This window comes from Otolemur garnettii, unplaced genomic scaffold, assembly GCF_000181295.1.
Source record: "Otolemur garnettii isolate 467f Iridium unplaced genomic scaffold, OtoGar3 scaffold00010, whole genome shotgun sequence".
Lineage (NCBI taxonomy): Eukaryota > Metazoa > Chordata > Mammalia > Primates > Galagidae > Otolemur > Otolemur garnettii.
The window spans coordinates 15,886,170-15,906,165 of NW_003852405.1; the positions used below are offsets into that span (position 1 = coordinate 15,886,170).

The following is a 19,996-nucleotide window of genomic DNA, read 5'->3' on the forward strand; positions in this document are numbered from 1 at the left end:
CAAACCCATTCATTCATCAATGATTATCTCCATATGGACAATTTTTTTTTTTTAGATGGAGCCTCAAGCTATTCCCCTGGGTAGAGTGCTGTGGCATCACAGCTCACAACAACCTCCAACTCCTAGGCTCAAGCGAGTCTCCTGCCTCAGCCTCCCAAGTAGCTGGGACTACAGGCGCCTGGCACAACGCCTGGCCATTTTTTGGTTGCAGCCATCATTGTTGTTTGGCGGGCCGGGGCTGGGGATTCGAACCCACCACCTTAGGTGTATGTGGCTGGCGCCTTAGCCGCTTGAGCCACAGGAGCCGAGCCTGGACACTTTTTTTAAATAATCCTGAGTGAAAAAATAAAACTACAAACAATATAAACATAACAATACATTTATACTTAATGTGTGTGAAGGCAAACATATACAAAATGATAGAAACACACACATCTAGTCTTTTGGATACTTACGAAAATGAGACTAGCAGCAAGGAGCAGAAGGTATTACTTATCCTGTAATATTTTATTTTTTATTTAGAGAAACAGATTTGAAACGACTATCACAAAATGTCGATAATCAATTCTTAGCTACAAAATTGCGGACATTTGTTATAATACTTTCTGGATTTGTCTATGTATTTTAAAAATTTCTTAATTAATCAATTTAATTACCACTAAAATCATTCTTTGCTATAAATTTAGAACCTGAAAATTGTACCTCAGTTCTGAAATCATCAATTTATTTGCCTCACAGCAGCCAATGCAACTGTCTTCGTTCTTTGACAAACTATTCATCTGGTGCTTAAAAAGAGATGATTTAAAACCAAGTACTTCTCTTTTTAACTGCAAGTTTAAAAACAAACATAAATAAGCTTATAATATGTAAGTGGGATGTAACTGCTTCTTTATTCAGAAAAATTATACAAATTTAATAGAAATAAACCTGATGAAATTTAATGTTCATCAACAGGAGAATATATAAGCAAATTATAAAATATTAAGATAAGGGGAAACCACAATAGCTGAGATAAACCTAAGTTATATAATATAGATATGCCTTGTAATTTTGAGTGAAAAATTATAGTGGCAAACAGTATTTTTAAAAATAACAATGCAATATATATATGTATATATATATACACACATATGTATATTTAGATGTATCTGTATTTGAAGGATACACATGAATTTCAGAATAGTTGCTACTTCCCAGAAGAGAGGAAGAGAATTAGGACCTAATCAGGTACATAAAGAAATTATCTGTAAATATGTATTTTTAAAAAATCTAAAGCTGATATGGTAATATGTGCCCCAGATTTTGGCAAATATTATGCTAGATTGCTTTCTTTACTTTCCTGTATGTTTGAATAATATATAATTTTTAAAACTGGTTACAAGGAGGAGTAAAAGAAGCACTTAATGACTACTACCTTCAAAATATACCCAAATTACACATCCTAATCATATCATTCTTAGCACTATATGAAACACATGTCAAGGATTCATTACCATACCACCTTCAGAATCATCTGTCAAATAATTCTTGACACTGGGCAAAAATCAGAATATAAATTTAAAATTCCTATCTGCATGTAATTACTTTCAAATTTCAAAAGCAAACAGTGTATTAAAAATCCAAGCCATTAAGTAGCATCCCAGGAAAGCAGATACAAGAACTAAGATTGATATATTCTAGTTAAATTCTGCTACTTCTTAGTTGGGGTATGTTTTTTACTTCCTTGGATCTAGATTTCTTTTTTTTTTTTTTTGAGATAGAGCCTCAAGCTGTTGCCCTGGCTAGAGTGCTGTGGCATCACAGTTCACAGCAACCTCTAACTCTTGGTCCTAAGCGATTCTCTTGCCTCAGCCTCCCAAGCAGCTGGGACTACAGGCACCTGCCATAACTACCCAGCTATTTTTTGGTTGCTGTTGTCACTGTTGTCTGGCAGGCCCGGCTGGATTTGAACCTGCCAGCTCTGGTGTATGTGGCTGGCGCCTTAGCCTCTTGAGTTATAGGCGCAGAGCTAGATCTAGATTTCTATTTTTTTTTTTTTTTTTTTTTGCTGTTTTGGCTGGGCCTGGGTTTGAACCCGCCACCTCTGGCGTATGGGGCCAGTGCCCTACTCCTTTGAGCCACAGGCACCACCCCAGATCTAAATTTCTTTATCAATTTAATGATGGTATTGAATGAGATGACTTCTAATATACCTTTTTAGTTCAAAATTGCATGGTTAATATTGGTAAGACTGTATCATCTAGCCTACCATACATTTATATTTGAAACCAATCATGATACTTTTATCTCTAGTTTTCTACTGATCATACCTTTATTTTATATCTAACACAGATAAAGTTATCTTCTTCCTAATCTCACTTATTTATATGTTCATATATAACAAACAAATAGAAAAGGTGGTAGACCATTAAAATAAAAATATTTTACAGTTCTATATAACATTCTAAAAAGTCCATGAAAAGTTGCTCAACATTAGCCATCAGGGAAATGCAAATTAAAACCACAATGTAATATCACGCACACACACTGAGATGGCTATAAGGAAAAAGACAGATAGTAACAAGTGTTGGCAAGGATGGGTAGCAAGAGGAACCCTCATACACTGCTGGCAAGAATGTAAAATGGTGTAGACATTTTAGAAAATAATTTGGTATAAATTTACCAATGACCTACAAATTCTACAATTCTATGTATGGGATATACCTAAGGGAAATGAAAACATTTCTACATAATGACCTGTTAAGTATTCCTGAAAAACTTTGGAATTCGAAACTCAACTTTCAAAACTTTGTTTTTGGAACTCAAAAACAAAAAATGTATCCAAATGCCACTAATAAATGGATAAATAAAATATGGTATATTAGCTCGGCGCTGGTGGCTCAAGTGGCTAAGGCGCCAGCCACATACACCTAAGGTGGCCGGTTCCAATCCAGCCCGGGCCCACCAAACAACAATGATGGCTATAACCAAAAAATAGCCAGGCATTGTGGCAGGCGCCTGTGGTCCCAGCTACTTGGGAGGCAGAGGCAGGAGACTCTCTTGAGCCCAGGAGTTGGAGGTTGCTGTGTGCTGTGATGCCACAGCACTCTACCCAGGGGAATAGCTTGAGGCTCTGTCTCAAAAAAAAAAAAAAAAAGGTATATCCATACCGTCAAATATTTAGTAATAAAAAAATGAAATACTGGCTGGATGTGGTGGCTCACACCTGTAATCCTCACACTCTGGGAGGCTAAGGCAGGTGGATTACTGAAGCTCAGGAGTTTGAACAAGAGCGAGACTCTATCCCTATTAAAAACACAAAAACTAGCCAGGAGTGGTGGTGCAAGCCTTTAGTCCCAGCTGTTTGGGAGGCTGAGGAAAGAGGATCACCTAAGCCCAAGAGTTTGATGTTGCTATGAGCTATGCGGATTCCACGGCACTGTAACCAGAGAGAAAGAGTCAGAATCTGTCTCAAAAAATAAATAAAAATACAAAACAAATAAACAATAAAAAAAATGAAACACTGAGAACACTCAAAAACATTAAGAATGCAAAAGATCACATATTATATAATTTGATTTATATGAAATGGCTAGAAATGACAAATCTATAGAGGTAGAAACTATTAGTGACTTCCTAGGAGTGGGTGTGGGTACAGGGACCAATTATAACTGGGTACAAGGTATCTTTGGGAGATGATAGAACTGTTTGAAAACTAGATTATGCTGATTGTTACAAAACTTATAAATTTCCTAAAAATCTGGACTGGCACACTTACAATGGGTTAATGATTTATAAACAATACTTCAATAAAGTTTTTTTTTTAAAAAAAATTCTGTGCCATTCTTATATACAGTACTCGAGAGAGAAAGGGTAAAACAGCAGAACAGCAAGTGTGAGGGGGAAAATAGAGAGTAGATAGCAAAGAAATTGATGACTGGAGGTATCGATAGGTAGGAAAGGAAGCTACTAAAGCAAGACAAAATGATGGTCTTTTATAAAACACTTCAGTAAAACATTTCTCTTCCATTACTTAATCAAGTACAGTATATTTCTCTTCACACATACTTACTGGCAACTGGGACATAAGTTTTTCCAAAGTTCTCATTTCTACCCTCGAACTTTCAATTTCTTGCTGACACAAATCGAGTCGCTCGTTTTGTGTTGTAACACGAACCTTTAATTCTCGGTTTTCATTCATTAGAGAAAATTTTTGTCTAAGTATTTCATCTTTGTCCTCTAACTCACTTTCTAGCGACAGAATACTTTGTCTAGCTTCAGTTAACTGGGCCATGACTTCTGAATTTTTCACTGCCATTACCCTTAATTTTTCTTTTCCATTGTTATTTTCTTCTTTTAACTGTCTATGAAGAAAAAGGAATAAAAATAAAAATAAAATATGTACTCGAGAGAAATCTCACTTCTAAAATTTTTTGAATTGACACCTCCTCACATTTAGTTAGTGCCCACTTTCTGCATGCCAGGCACTCCTGACTTTATATAGTTAGCATTATTATGATTTCCTGAGGAAACTGAGGCATAAACATTTATGTACTTTCCCACTGTCTCACAGTAAACAGTAGGGAAGAAAAGAAGCATATCTTAGAAGTATTTCTGCTCCCTTTAAAATTGTGTAAGATAGGAAATATAACTCCAACACACCATTCTGTAGCATTGAGACAGTTTTGGATACTGTAATAAAAAGAATCATGAACTCTACAAGTTAAAGTCTAAGTTTCCATTAACAGATTATTACCATTTTTGAATATATACATCTATCTATTAAAACAAGTCAAACACTGGAACAATCTTGTGCTTAGAACTATTGTTGTATTTCATCAGTTTACTTTTTGCAGTTTTAACATCACTGAAATTGAAATTATCAATAGTTCCTTAAGATAGTTGTCAGCTAAGCAGTAGTTGCAATATAGTTTCATTCCTGTGAAACATCTAAAGAACCTGCAGTAAAACTAGTAGAAGGAGTGTATACAAATGGGAAGAAAAATCAGGAGACAATAATGGGACACTTCGAACAAAAACAAATGCTTAGGGAAGGAATGGGGTACATGTTAAATCAGATATACAGCAAGATTCCTGAAACAGGAGTCCAAAGCAAACTGGCCTGGCCAGAAGTAATAGCTCAAGCATGTTAATACTAGCACTTTGGGAGGGCAAGGCAGGAGGATCACTTGAGACTGGCAGTTTGAGATCAGCCTCGGTAACACAGCAAGATCTCATCTCTACAAAAAGAAAAAAAAATTAGCTGGGTGTGGTGGCATATACATGTAGTCCCAACTACTCAGAAGGCTAAGCCAGGAGGATCGCTTGAGCTCAGGAGTTGGAGGTTACAGTAAGCTATGACAACACCATTGCACTCCAGCCTAGGCAACAATGGAAAACTCTGTCTCAAAAAAAAAAAAAAATTGGCCCTACATAATTGTAAAGTCAGCTCAAGAGTGCAGCATTACTGACTTGTTCTTAGAAGGATTATTTTAAGAAATAACTACATCTCCTCAGCACCTGTGGCTCAAGTGGCTAAGGCGCTAGCCACATACACCTGAGCTGGCGGGTTTGAATCCAGCCTGCGCCTGCCAAACAACGATGGCTGCAACCAAAAATAGCCAGGAATTCTGGCAAGCGTCTGTAGTCCCAGCTACTTGGGAGGCAAAGGCAGGAGAATCGCTTGAGCCTGGGAGTTGGAGATTGCTGTGAGCTGTGATGTCACAGCACTCTACCCAGGGTGACACCATGAGGCTCTGTCTCAAAAAAAAAAAAAAAGAAAGAAAGAAATAACTACATCAGCAACACTCTTAATGTTGTGCAGAGGAAGATACTGTGGTTGAAAAACATGGACATTTTAGATTCTAAACAAAAAGTTTTAAAATCTTAGCACAGTGTTTATGGCGCCAGCCACACATGGAGGCTGGCAGGGTCAAACCCAGCCCGAGCCAGCTAAACAATGACAACAACAACAAAAACATAGCTGGGCATTGTGGCAGGCACTTGTAGTCCCAGCTACTTGGGAGGCTGAGGCAAGAGAATTGCATAAGCACAAGAGTTTGAGATTGCTGCGAGCTGTGATGCCAGGGCACTCTACCCAGGGCAACAGAGTGAGACTATGTCTCAAAAAAAAAAAAATCTTAGCTAGAGTGACAGGCAGCCTGGCAGTGGGCAGTGTTAAGGTGAAGGCAGTCACATCTGGAGGTCTGCTGGTTGATGGAGTTGGGACCTGCTTTCTGGGCATGAGCTGAGGGCACAATGCAGACAGCACAAATAAGCAAAATGAGTCATCCAGTGAGTGTCTGTCTCAGTAGCAGGCTGGCTCTGTCTAAGAAGCTGGTGGTGCAGTGGGCACATGCTCAAGTAAAGAGATATGATCATAACAAGAATAAGATCCTTCCAATCAGTCTGAGCCATCCTCAAGCACTGCGCCTACTCAGTCTAATCTAAGTGTTATTGTAAAGATAAAAGCCATTGAAGTAAAGCTGAAAACGATGGCAGAAAATCCTGATGCAGAATCCAGCAGTGCCTGTTTATTTCTACTTTAAGCCACCAGATAAAAAAAGGACTACTCCTTATTCTAGAACAGTCTGGAAATCTTGAAGATGATGATTGACAATTAATGTAGCAGCAAAAGCAAATTGGTCTCCACACCTGAAATCCTCTGCCTTTGTACTTTGTAGATGTGAACCCAACAGAGCACAATCACGTGTTAGAGTTTGGTGACATAGTGTTTTGGTTGTTCTTATGGATGTCTATTCCCTGAACTAGGTGTGAACTCAGTGTCATCCAGAATAAATAGGATTGTGTCCCAGATTGCAATTTGGAAAAAAAAAAAAAAAAAAGAAAATCTTAATCAATTTATTTCACTTATATTTTCCTTTCTATAAAAAAAGCAACATGTGATTTAAGAAATCATGCCTAATTAAGTAAAAGAATTCTTTCATAAAGTGTAAAATAAAATTTTGTTTTCTTTTTTTTGTTTTTAAAATAAAAATTTAAGAGATAAAGCACTCTATCATAGTGTAAGTAGTAGCATTTTTTTTCCTTAAGTGTATCTTGAAGTAGTAAGAACTGATTAATCTCTGAATGTTGTCAGGGGTTAGTTCTGAGAAGACAACATGATATACTAGAGAGAGAGACAGGAATTGGAAGACTTTGATCTACTTTCCTGACTTTGGATATATAACAGCTACTTTCTGGGCCTCCGATTCTTCACTTATAAATGAGAATTTTAGATTAAGGGACTTTTTATGATTTTCAGGATTATTTTTATCAGAGCATCTGCTATTATACATATTTTACCAGCTAGCCAAGGTTTTCGTACTATAAGGACATTATGTCTGTGCTAATTTTTTCTAAACATATGGAAAGCAAAAATGTTGATCAGTATTATTCTATATTTACAATTAAATTGGCATTAACACATTTTATTTAACTTATAACTCTAACCTTATACCTAGGAAACAGTTTGGGCCATGAAACCTATCCTTAAACATAATGTAAGCCCATAAAGACAGTATATAAAAAATGATTTTTTTTTTTTTTTCGAGACAGAGCCTCTTTCTGTTGCCTAGGTTAGAGTATCATGGCATCAGCCTAGCTCACAGCAACCTCAAACTCCTGGTTTACAGTGATCCTCCTGCCTCAGCCTTCCAAGTAGCTAAGACAACAGACACTAGCCATGGTGCTATTTTTAATAGAGATGGAGTCTCACTTCTGCTCAGACTCATCCTGAACTCCTGAGCTCAAGCAATCTGCTCCCCTTAGCTTCCCAGACTGCTAGAACTACAGGCATGAGTCACCATGCCCAGCCCAAAATATGTTTTAAAATGTGTGGGGTTTTTTTTTTTCTATTTTGACACAAAACTCCTTTTTCCACAACAGGATACTGTACCTTGATTTCTCTTTTAGAATTTCAATTTCACTTTTATATAGACCACACTTTTCTTGTAGCTGTTGATTTTCTTTTTCACATTTTATTAGGTTTTTCTCTAGTATTTCTTCTTCAGCTTGAACCTAAAACAATAATTTAAGTGTACATACTAATGTGGTCATAATTTTGGGTCATACATGCTTCATACTAATGGGGTCATACATTTAGGTCATACACGCTTCCAACTAAAAATCTAAGTAGTGATTTGAGAAAGAAGCGGGAGAGCAGACTACATATTCCATACATTTAAGCCTTATAGTGAAAGAAAGCAAAGTCAAGTTCTTGGGCAGTAACAAAGGAAAGGGAGGAGGATGCTACTACTTGTCTAGAAATCCTTAAAAGCCCATAACAGGAGGACAATAGCACAGTCACCAGAAAGCAAAAATACTTGCCTCATGTGAACAAGGCAAGCAATTCACATAGGGATGCTACATTCAAATTACTAATTTCTGTGCAAACATTCCAGAGAAGTTATTTTCACTGAAACCATACCCCAAAATGTAAAACAGATAGAAGTCCAGCATCCAGGCTAGAGGTCTGGGCAGATATGCTCCAATTCCTACATTACCGTTTCTAACATCCATCTAATTATAGGGCTCTGCTGAGTATAATCATAAAAGGAAAGGTCTTTTCTCCATAAAGTCATCTCTCTTCCCAAGGATATTCTTCCTACTTGTTATTCTATCTCCTCCTACAAATCAGGTTATTAAAAACTGCTTCTAAGATATTCTATTCCCACAGAGACCTTGTCCAAGGCTTTCAAAATAATGATCTGATTAACTAATTCACACTTAAGATTTCTTTCGTTTTAGATTTTCCATTTTAATGAACAATCAAAATAAATTCTGATTAAATAAGTTTACAATTAAGGAGTTAAATATTTAGAGACAGTTATAAACATTTAGAGACATTATAAATATTTAAGAGTGTTGGTTGATGGTAAGAGAATATCAACTGCCCAATAAATGTAAAAGATGACTAACCAGGACCTTAAACAGAGAATACCTAGTTATTGGCCTCCTTCCCACACATGAAAACTCCCTGGACATTAATAACTTCATCCATTCATTCTGATTGGCAAATAGGCTACTTTTCTTGACGCTCAAAAGGGTTAGTTTTCTGTCAGACCCTCAGGACACACCAATCATACTCCTAGCTGAGAATGCAACCTAAGGGACAGGGTAAGCAGACACTCAGGCAGCCTAGGCAGCCTGGCCACCCTGGCCTTAATCCCTCCAGCTGTGTCCACACTGAGCATTTCAGCACTTGGAGAAGGTGGTCATTGGCTCATCTGCAGAGCAGGTCTGAAGGTGCATGAAGCAAGCACGCGGATGTTCACATTTGGGACATGCCTCTGCAGTACAGGCAGCTGCTCTTCCAAGTACATCATCCACTTCTTTCAGCTTCAGATACTTCCGATTTGTCACCTTGAGGGTGATGTGCATGTAGGGGCAGGTGTTACAGGCAAAGCGGTAGCAGTGCTGTCCCTCCTCTGCAATGGGCCCATTCCCGCAGCCCACAGAACAGCAGCATCACCTCTAACCTAATGAGGTTTCAATGTTTTATACAGCTAAGTGGTATTTACATTTTTATTATGAACTAAGGAATGGCTTCTTTGTAACCAAATGAAGTCTTCCCCCTTGACTTAAGTACCTAACATAGTTGATAACTTTTCTAAACTCTTTTATCCATTAGCTATCGTGACGATATTATACTTGACTCTGGCCACCCTTCTTTTCTACCTTTTATTAACTGGTCATTTTTGACTCTGCTCTTCTCTTTTTACATATTCTCTTTGAAAGTTTTAGCTATTTTCTTGCCTTTCCTTATCACACTTATGTTATAAGAAACACCCCAAGTTTCCAAAATTTCTCCTGCCACCCTCACACTATAAAAATCCCTTCAGCAACATGTTAACTTATGAGACCAAAGACTTAATTTAAAATCATTCAGTTCTCCTTCTTTTGTCCACTTAAAACTTATTTTTCTTCTCTTTCTTTTTTTTTTGGAGACAGAATCTAGCTCTGTCACCAAATGATGATCATTGGTGCAATGATGCATCACCAATGATGCAGCGGCATCATTGTAGCTCACTGCAACTTCAAACTCCTGGGCCTAAGCAATTCCCAGCCTCCTGAGCAGATGAGACTACAGTGCATGCCACCATGCCCAGCCATTTTTCTCTATTTGTAGTAGAGACGGGGTCTTGCTCTTGCTCTGGTTAGTCTCAAACTCCTGATCCCAAGCAATTCTCTCATCTTGGTCCTAGAATGTTAGGATTACAGGCAAGAGCCATTGCATCTGACCTTTCTTCTATATTTTTATCTACTTTTCCCATAAGGAAAAGAAGTGCCATTATTTTATTAAACAATATCTCATCTCTGCTTTTTTTTGAGACAAGAGTCTCACTTTGTTGCCCTTGGTAGAGTGTCCTGGTGTCACAGCTCACAGCAATCTCAAACTCTTGGGCTCAAACAATTCTCTTGCCTCAGCCTCCTGAAATGCATTCTCAAATATAATTCCAACATCTCCAGTCCTCCCTGCCATCCCCTCCAATGGCTACTGTCCTTCAACCTGCTAATATATTCAGGATATTCCTAGTTCTAAAACCCCTTTTTCCTCACCTACCCTTTTTCTACTTTCATCCACCACCACTCCCCTGATTTCCTCTTAACTTACTTTATATAAGGAATAGTCTATTAGCTACATCTACTGTCTCTCTTTCCATTTCTTCCTTTTCAGAGGTTGTGCTTTCTGTCTCTACTACTTTAATAAAGTTGCTTTCTACAAAGTATCTAATGGCCCTCTGATTATAAAAACCAATAGCCCTGGCTCAGTTCTCATCCTTTTTTGACCAATTTGTACCATCTGGCACTAAAACCCATTACCTTGTTTTAAAGATGCTCTATCGTGTTGGCTTTTTTTAATCATACATTCCTGATTCTCTAACTTTTTTCATTACTCCCTCTCAATATCTTTCATAAGCTATTCTACCAGTTCCTGAACTATTTCCTAGGGTTGTATTTTTCATCCTATTCTCACTCTTCATAAACTCTATCAAGGTCTAAGGCTTTTACCACTTCATTAAGTACTGTCAATTCTTAAATCTGTAACCCTAGTACAGATTTCAGTATCTAAGACCAGACTTATAGATATAAATGCCTAATAGAAACCTAACTCTATAGACATTTCCAAAATAGAACTCGTTGTATGTATTTGTTCCCAAATTGTCCACTTTTATTCATGATGCAATCATCCACCAGTCACTCAAACCAGCAATCCAAAGATATCTATACTTTTCTCTCTTACTGGCTGCTTCTAATATAATTTAAGTGTCACTAAATCCCACTGATTCTCCAACTTCAACATCTCTCCTATCTGTCTACTCAACTCCATCATCCTCAATATCTTCTGCCTGGTCTTTCAGAGTCTCCTTCACTTGTCTCTCAGCTCTCAAATACATGTTCAGTTGATATCACAGTAAGCTTTCTAGAACATAGATTTGATCATTTCCTCTGCTCAACACTGTTCAGTGATATGCCACAATTTAGTTCAAGCATCTCCTACTCTGTAAAGCCTTCTTTGAGCCCATCAAAGTTTATTAAACCCCCCTTCATCCTTCCCTACCATACCTACTACTTATCTTTAAGTAGTATCTTATTCCTAAATACTGAAATTATTTTTTACATCTATACTTGTCAATCTTAATAGAATGTGCTCTTTGGAGTAGTGTCACATGCTTTGTATCATTGAATCTCCCAGAGACAAGGACAGTACCTGGCATATAAAAGGAACTTCGTAAGTGTTTAATAAGTGAATACCCATTAGTTACCTACAGTTTGAATCTTCCTTTTTTTTTTTTTTTTTTTGAGACAGAGTCTTACTTTTGCCCTTGGTAGAGTGCCATGGCATCATAGCTCACCCAACCTCAAACTCTTGGGCTCAAACAATTCTCTTGCCTCAGCCTCCCAAGTAGCTGGGACTACAGGCACCTGCAACAACACTCAGCTATTTTTAGAGGCAGGGTCTCACTCTGACTCAGGCTGATCTCGAACCTGCAAGCTCAGGCAATCCACCTGCCTTGGCCTTCCGAAGTGCTAGGATTATAGGCATGAGCCACCACGCCTGGCCCTGTTTAAATCTTCTTACTCTCTCTTTCTATTTAAACATTCTTTCTTCTGACCTTCCACCTTTCTTGGAACAGAATCATTAATTTCCTCTGATTTAATTACTATCTCAAAAGAGAAATCTCTCATTATCAGTTTCTCTTTATCAGACCTCTCTCTAAGCTCAGTATCTGAATGTCCATATTGGGTATTCTTCCATACAGGTTTCATTACTATGTGGTATTACTTAAGAATATAAAGCAAAGGTAATACATGTATGGTAATAAAGTCACTATATTTCTATATAGAACCAGTTCAAGGAATCTTCCCTCCGAGAGGAAGAAGTAAGCCCCTCTCAGGGTAGTAGGTCAAGGAGACTTGTAGAAAGCTACATAACTTATCCTGTGTCCATTTTCACTGAAGTGATGAAAATGAATTTCCTGCTTCTACTTCTCTAGCTCTACCCTCTGCTCACACACTTCATCTTTCTCTCTATTTTATTCCTTCTCCTGTCTCAACAGTTTTCCCTCTTTGGATAAAAAGGTTTCTGCTGATAATAAAAAGACTAGTGAACACCATCCTTAACTAGTATTTATAAATTCTTTATTCAATGATTTCATTATAAGATCATAAAACTTACTCTCAGCCTCAATTATAAAAATACATATTTTAGTTATGTCTACCTTTATTTTTAGAATATGGAAAGTAATATAAAACACTGAATTTGCACAACTACCTCTTACCTTTTCCAGTTTTTCAGCCACTTTTTCTTTATATTGTTGGAAAGCTTTGCTCAGTTCTTCAGCATTATATAGTGCCTCATTTCTTTGTCGTTCAGCTCTAAAGTTTAAAAGGGATAATGAACAGAAATAGAAATAAAGAAAGCTCTAAAGCGTGTAAAAGGAAAAAAAAAATGTAAAGAATGTTTTGTCCATGCTTTGGATTTGAGTAGTTAAGTTCCAAGATAATCCTTAAATATAAGAGAGAGAATAAGTTCAAGAAAATAAATTCAAGAGAAGGAGATTTCTCTTAAAAAAGAGTGTTACACTTAAACTGTAAAATGAAGATTATACTATAAAATTTTTTTCATTCTATCAATATGAAAAATAAACACAGAACATTTATAAACTTTGAAATATACATAAATTCTTATGTGTTGGCATTTTTCCCCCCAAACCTGGGAAAGATATATTAGAGAAATAGCCTGGGCTGGAAGATAAATTTTCAAATGTTAGGTATTATAGAATCAGTCTATTATCTGGAATTTTAAGGATGCTCAGTAAATTCTGTGACACTCAGTAAATTTCTATTCTGTGAAATAGAATTTGTAAATATTTCTCTGCAAAGGTCAAGTAAATTTAAAAAATAAGTATTTTAAAAAGAAGTAACTTCTGATAAAAGATATAAAAATCTGAACAAAAAACTCCAACCACTACTATGCACTGTTTTAAAAAACTCAACCTTGCCACCTTACTGCTGAGCTGACCCTGACCTTTCCCTATACTTTTTTTTTTTTTGGTAGAGACAGAGTCTCACTTTATCGCCCTTGGTAGACTGCTATGGCGTCACAGCTCACAGCAATCTCCAATCCTGGACTTAGGCGATTCTCTTGCCTCAGCCTCCCACATAGCTGGGACTTTAGGCGCCTGCCACAACACCTGGCTGTTTTTGTCACAATTTGGCCGGGGCCGGGTTTGAACCCGCCGCCCTCGGTATATGGGGCCAGCACCCTACCCACTGAGCCACAAGCGCTGCCCTTTTCCCTATACTTTTCACAATGAATTGAATATTGGGCACAGCTGGTACAACAAATTGAGAATACATGTCAGTATCACATCCACACCTAAAAACATTTTTATATTCAAACCTATTCTCATCACATTCTTTCTAAAATAAGTGAAGTTAGTGATCTTCCTTTTATCCAAGGTAAATTAATATAGTCTGGATCTCAACTCTTTTCCCTTCAGAAACTTTATCTTCTGCATTTTCAGCCTCTTCTCTGTTACCTTGCCCCAACTATAACCAAGTTCAAATAAAGTATTCCTCATTTCCTGATCTACATGGTTCTTAAGTATATCTATTTGGTTCCAAAGTTTCAGTTAAAAAAAAAAAGTTTAGGCCAGGGTTAGGGAACCTTTTCATGTTGGAAGGCTGCATTAATTAGCTATAATTAAATAAAGCTGCATTCAAGAAATTTCAATTATATATATTTTAAAAATGTACATTATTTTGTAAAATCTATTATATATCTAATAATTTCAAAAAATGAAAAATTTAAACTTAATTACTTTTAATTACTATGTTTGTCTGGTTTTTGTTGGAAAGCATTTGAATATTTGGTTGTAGCATGGAGGTCCAGTTTCAAATGATCCTCTAGATGGGTTTCACTCATTTGTGACCTTGCGAGTGTCTTGATTTGAAGTAATCAGGACAGTGTAGATTTGCAGCAGTAAGTGTTTGAAAAGTAAGAAAGCATTTTTTGAATATGTTGCCGAAGATGTTGGGAGGAGATCTTTCACCTCCGCGCTTAAGTATACTCCTAGGTTTTGGTACTTTTGTTGTTGTTGTTTTGTTTGTAGTTACTGTAAATGGCACTGAGTTCTTAAGTAGAACAAATAGATCAGTGAAACAGAATAGAGAACTGAGAAGTAAACAACCAACTGATCTTCAACAAAGCAGACAAAACAGTGTTGAGAAAATGAGATAGTCACATGTATGAAAACCAAGATAGATCCCTGCTTCTTACCATACACAAAAATTATCTCAAGATTGGTCAAAGACTTGAATAGAAGATGTGAAACCATAAAAATTCTAGAAGAAAACCTAGGAAAAACTCTCCTGGAAATTGGCCTAGGCAAAGAATTCATCACTAAGACCCCAAAAGCAAATGCAACAAAAACAAAAATAAATAAATAGTATTTATTTAAACTGGAGACCATTATCCTAAGTGTAGCGATGCAGGAATGAAAAAATAAATACCACTTGTTCTCACTTATAAGTGAGAGCTAAGCAATGGGTAAACAGGAGGACACAGAGTGACAAAATACACACTGGAGATGCTGGAGCGGAGGAGGTAGGAAAGGGAGTGAGGGAAGAAAAACCACCTATCAGGTGCAATGTATATACTATTTGGGTGACAGGTACACTAAAAACCTAGATACCATCACTATACAATTTTTCCATGTACCACCCAAAATCACTTATACCCCTAAATCTATCAAAACAATAATAAATAATACATAGACTCATCATTAAAAAACAAATAAAATAAAATGAAATAGGCTGAGAACAGTGGCTTAACCCTATAATTCCAGCACTTTGGGTGGCAGAAGCAAGAGGACTGCTTGAGGCCAGGAGTTTCAGACCAGCCTGGATAACAGATCCAGATCCTGTCTCTACATAAAATATAATGATTAGCTCGGTATGGTAGATACTCTGTGATTATACCCTCAGGTACTTGGAAGGCTGAGGCAAGAGGATCATTTGCGACCACAGGAGTTTGAGGCTGCAGTGAGCTATAATCATGCCACTGTACTCTATCTAGCCTCAATGACAGAGTGAGATCCTGTCAAATAATCAATCAATCACCCAATAAATAAATAAAATAAAACAAAATGAAAACTTTCTTCCTTACCCTGAAAAATATTCCCTTACTTTTTCTCTAAAAGCTTTTCTTTTCACAATTGTGTCTTTAATCCCTTTGGGAATTTTTTATAGGTACAAAATGAGGCAGGGAACTAATTTACTTTTTAAAAATTTGATAACCAATTCTCCCAGCATCATGTTTTGAACATTTTATTTAGAAATATTCCGAACCTGTACATTCTTTATGTTGATTCATCAGTTTTTGATATTTTGCCACAACTACTTTGTTTTTCATTTGAGATTTTTTTACACTGAATTATTTTCCAGAGTAATTAGTACCCTCCATTTCTAAACACTTCAGCATGTACTCTCCCAAGAATAAGGATACTGCTTCGTATAACCACAGAACTATAAAATTTAAGAAATCTAAATTGATATAATACTATTATCTAATATATAATCCACATACAAATTTTACCAATTATCCAGTAATGTTCTTTATAGATTCTTTTTGCCTTCTGATCCAGGATCACCTACTGCTTTGAATTATCATGTCTCCTTGGTCTCCATAAACTTCAAAAATTAACTAGACATTTAAATACATAATCTATCTTTTTACTCCCCTCAGAAAAACTATTTGCTTTAAAAACACATACCTTTTTCCTTGTTTAGTTTGCTCAAGTAAGTCCACCTTCAGCTTTATACATTCCTCTTTGGACACTTGCAAACACTGTTCTTTTTCAATTACCATTTTCTGACTCTGTTCTAATTTATCTTCTGCCTCTCTATAAAGAATATTTTAAAAAGACAATTAGAGAGATTATTTCAGGTATGCAAGATTAATTCAACATTAGGAATTCTATTACTTTAAATTAATGAGTTAAGAAAAATAAATAGATAATAAGAAACAAAGAAAAGACATATTCATTACCTGTCAGAATTTTTAAAAGGAATAAAAGAACACTGCCATCAAATGAAATATATCTGAAATAATAGCTCACATATTTCATAGCCAGATATTAGAAGCGTTACTATACATAAATACTTCAGAAACTAGATAAAGATGACTATTATCATCCTTACATCCAACAATTTTTCTGACAGTTCTACCAAGCAAAAATGAAAAGGCAATAGAAGTATAAATGTTGGAAAGGAAAAACAAGTTTTCTTTATTTGCTGATAATATTATTAGCTACCTGGAAAGCCCAGGAAATCTAAATGAAAAATTATTAGAATTAATAAAAGAATATAAGAACAGTCCAATTACAAAATGATTATATTTCATTAAAATCGGCTCAAAGGAGTAAGGCACTGGCCCCATATGCCGGAGGTGGTGGGTTCAAACCCAGCCCCGGCCAAAAAAAAACAAAAGTAGCCTGATTAAAATCTTTAATTTTAAAGATACAAAATTAAAGTGTACTAGCAGTGAATATAACAGGAACAAAGTCATAATAACCAAGCATACAAAATACCCAGAAATAAATTTAAAATAATATATTACAAAGAAAATTATAAAATTCTGATTTGTAAAAAAAACAACTTTAGTGTATATCATACACACCCAAATCTGTTAAAACACAGATTTCTGGGTCTCACCTCCCACTTTGTAATTCAATAAGCCTGAGAAGGGACCTAAGAATTTGCATTTCTAATAAGTTCCCCAAAGACACTAATACTACTAGTCCCATAACTACACTTTCAGAATACTCAAATTAATATATGAGTATGTATGTATTAATATGTATGTATTTCCCACTTTATTAAAAACAAAAGAGAATAAATTATAAAATGCCTGATTCTTTATATTTTATTTCCTGAACTCCTAGTGAAGCACTGGGTATATATTACTATGTGGGGCAAGAAGTGAACTAATTCATCTTTAATAAAAGCATATACATAAGAATCCTTTTTAGCCCCTACATTCTGCATGTAACCTGCAATCAAGAAGAGTTATGACATACTGAAAACAGAGTCAACAAGTTCGAAGACAACTGATTACTATAGATTTAACTGGGTAGAGATGGAGGACAAGATTTAACAAGATATAAGAAAAAGTAGAATTAGAAACTAAAAACTTTAAAGCTATAAAAAGTACACTTACCGGGTGGCGCCTATGGCTTAGTGAGTAGGGCGCCCATATACCAAGGGTGGCGGGTTCAAACCTGGCCCTGGCCAAACTGCAACAAAAAAAATAGCTGCGCGTTGTGGCAGGCACCTGTAGTCCCAGCTACTTGGGAGGCTGAGGCAGGAGAATAGCCTAAGTCCAGGAATTGGAGGTTGCTGTGAGCTGTGACTCCACAGCACTCTACCAAGGGCAATAAAGTGAGACTCTGTCTCTAAAAACAAAAAAAAATACACTTACCTCAAAACTTTATCTTGGGCTGAAACTTCAGCTTCTAAACTTATAATCTGTTCTTCTAGGATTGGGACACTGGCTGCCTGCTGTTGAACAGAATCGAACATAGAAACCTAAAACACAGAAACAATTTTTAGCAAACTTTTTTTTTTTTTTTTGAGATGGAGCCTCAAGCTATCCCCCTGGGTAGAGTCCCATGGCATCACACTCACAGCAACCTCCAACTCCTGGGCTCAAGTGAGTCTCCTGCCTCAGCCTCCCAAGTAGCTGGGACTACAGGTGCCCACCACAACGCCCAGCCATTTTTTGGTTGCAGCCATCATTGTTGTTTGGCGGGCCTGGGCTGGGGATTCGAACCCGCCACCTTAGGTGTATGTGGCTGGCGCCTTAGCCGCTTGAGCCACAGGCGCCGAGCCTTTTAGCAAACTTTCATAAAATAATTTAACCTTGGTCTTTAGTTTTTTTTCCTGTCAGAAAAAGTTCAACAGGATTCTTCAATTATTAGTCAATGGAAAGCCTATCCTATCTATTCCTTTAATCAACATTTACATAGGCATGTCTTCATCACCAAAAGCCAATCTCAACATGTAACCTCCTGCCATTACCCTCAGCTGTTTAGGGGAAAAAAACAGAATCTCTACTGATACCATCTAGGATGACAGAAAATTAGATATAAAATATCAAATTATAAAAAATTATGTAAGAAAATACTCACTAAATTTTATTATTCAAAAACTTAATTTTAGAATACATGTTTCCTAGAGAAAATCTCTGAATAATACAGAAAAGGACAGTAGTCCTACAACCTGTAGCAGAGTGCAACTATTGTAGAAGGGTAGGAATCTTACAGTCTAAATGATATGGAAGAGACTATCAATTAAAAAAATGAATTATCCCCAAAAAAGAAGTTGAGAATTTGAGTGCCTACGGTAGAAGACAGGTGTTTTCTTAGATGGAAAACCAGGAATTCAGTTCAAAGTCTCTACAGACAAGTCCCTCTCTTTTTCCCACTCCCAGAACACTAACAGCAAGGCAAAAGCCTACCTGAAAAGAGGTAGAGGTTTATTATCTGAAGAAACTAAAAAAGAGAGGCTTGGAACTCTGGGACACGAGGTAGAACAATGAGTAGGGATGAGGTAGACCTATAACCAAGGGGATTAATATAAAACCATCAGACCCAAAAATAGCACTGGAGGACAGAAGAAATGAGAAGACAGGTCTCAGTTAGGGTTATTCCACAGGTGGGAAAAGGTTACATGCTAAGAAAAATGATTCACAATAGCATCAGACTTTTCAAAATAGCAAGAGAGGATAGAATAAAGCAATGTCCTAAAAATCCTGATACAATTTTCAATCATGAATGGGGGAGAAATTAAGACATTTTTAGACAAGGAAGCAAATGGAAAATATGCTCCAATTACATAAAGAATAAACTAAGAAAGAACATAGGATTTGGGAAAGAGTAGACACAATCTAGACGAACATCAGAGAGAAGTACCAAGATGGCAGCTGAATAGAGGGCAAAAGGCTCAGAAAGAGCAAGATGCAAGAAGTGTAAGCACAAACACTGCCAGTGGTTCATGCCTGTAATGCTTGGGTTTGGGAGGATGATGTGGGAAGATTGCTTGAGGCCAGGAGTTCAAGACCTGGGAGCCCATCTTTACCAAAAATAAAAAAATTAGTGGGATGTGGTGGCATGAGCTTGTAGTTCTAGCTAGTAGGGAGACTGAGTCGGAGAATTCCTAGAACCCAGGAGTTTGAGGCTGTAGTGAACTACGATTATGCTACTGCCCTCTAGCATGGGTGAAAGAGTGAGATCCTGTGTCAAAAAACAAACAAAAAAAACAACAACATGGCGTGGCACCCATAGCTCAGTGGTTAGGGTGCTGGCCACATACACTGGGGCTGGTGAGTTTGAACTCAACCCAGACCTGCTAAAAAAACAATGACAACGGCTCAGCGCCTATAGCTCAACCGGCTAAGGCGCCAGCCACGTACACCTAAGGTGGCAGGTTCGAATCCCCAGCCCGGACC

At 36.9% G+C, this 19,996-nt stretch overlaps 1 protein-coding gene and 1 pseudogene across 1 annotated transcript in view; both read right to left on the reverse strand.

Moving 5' to 3' along the window:
* CCDC18 (coiled-coil domain containing 18) overlaps nt 1-19,996 on the reverse strand; it is a 149,211-nt gene that overhangs the window by 118,736 nt on the left and 10,479 nt on the right. Inside the window, exons 6-11 of the mRNA XM_023509876.1 lie at nt 17,969-18,075; nt 16,263-16,391; nt 12,765-12,861; nt 7,877-7,998; nt 4,052-4,343; nt 703-827 (exon numbers count right to left, since the gene is read on the reverse strand). Of these exons, the coding sequence (XP_023365644.1) occupies nt 703-827; nt 4,052-4,343; nt 7,877-7,998; nt 12,765-12,861; nt 16,263-16,391; nt 17,969-18,075 (872 nt within the window). The remainder of the gene's footprint in view (nt 1-702; nt 828-4,051; nt 4,344-7,876; nt 7,999-12,764; nt 12,862-16,262; nt 16,392-17,968; nt 18,076-19,996) is intronic.
* Nucleotides 9,142-9,448, reverse strand: LOC111723301 (annotated as a pseudogene).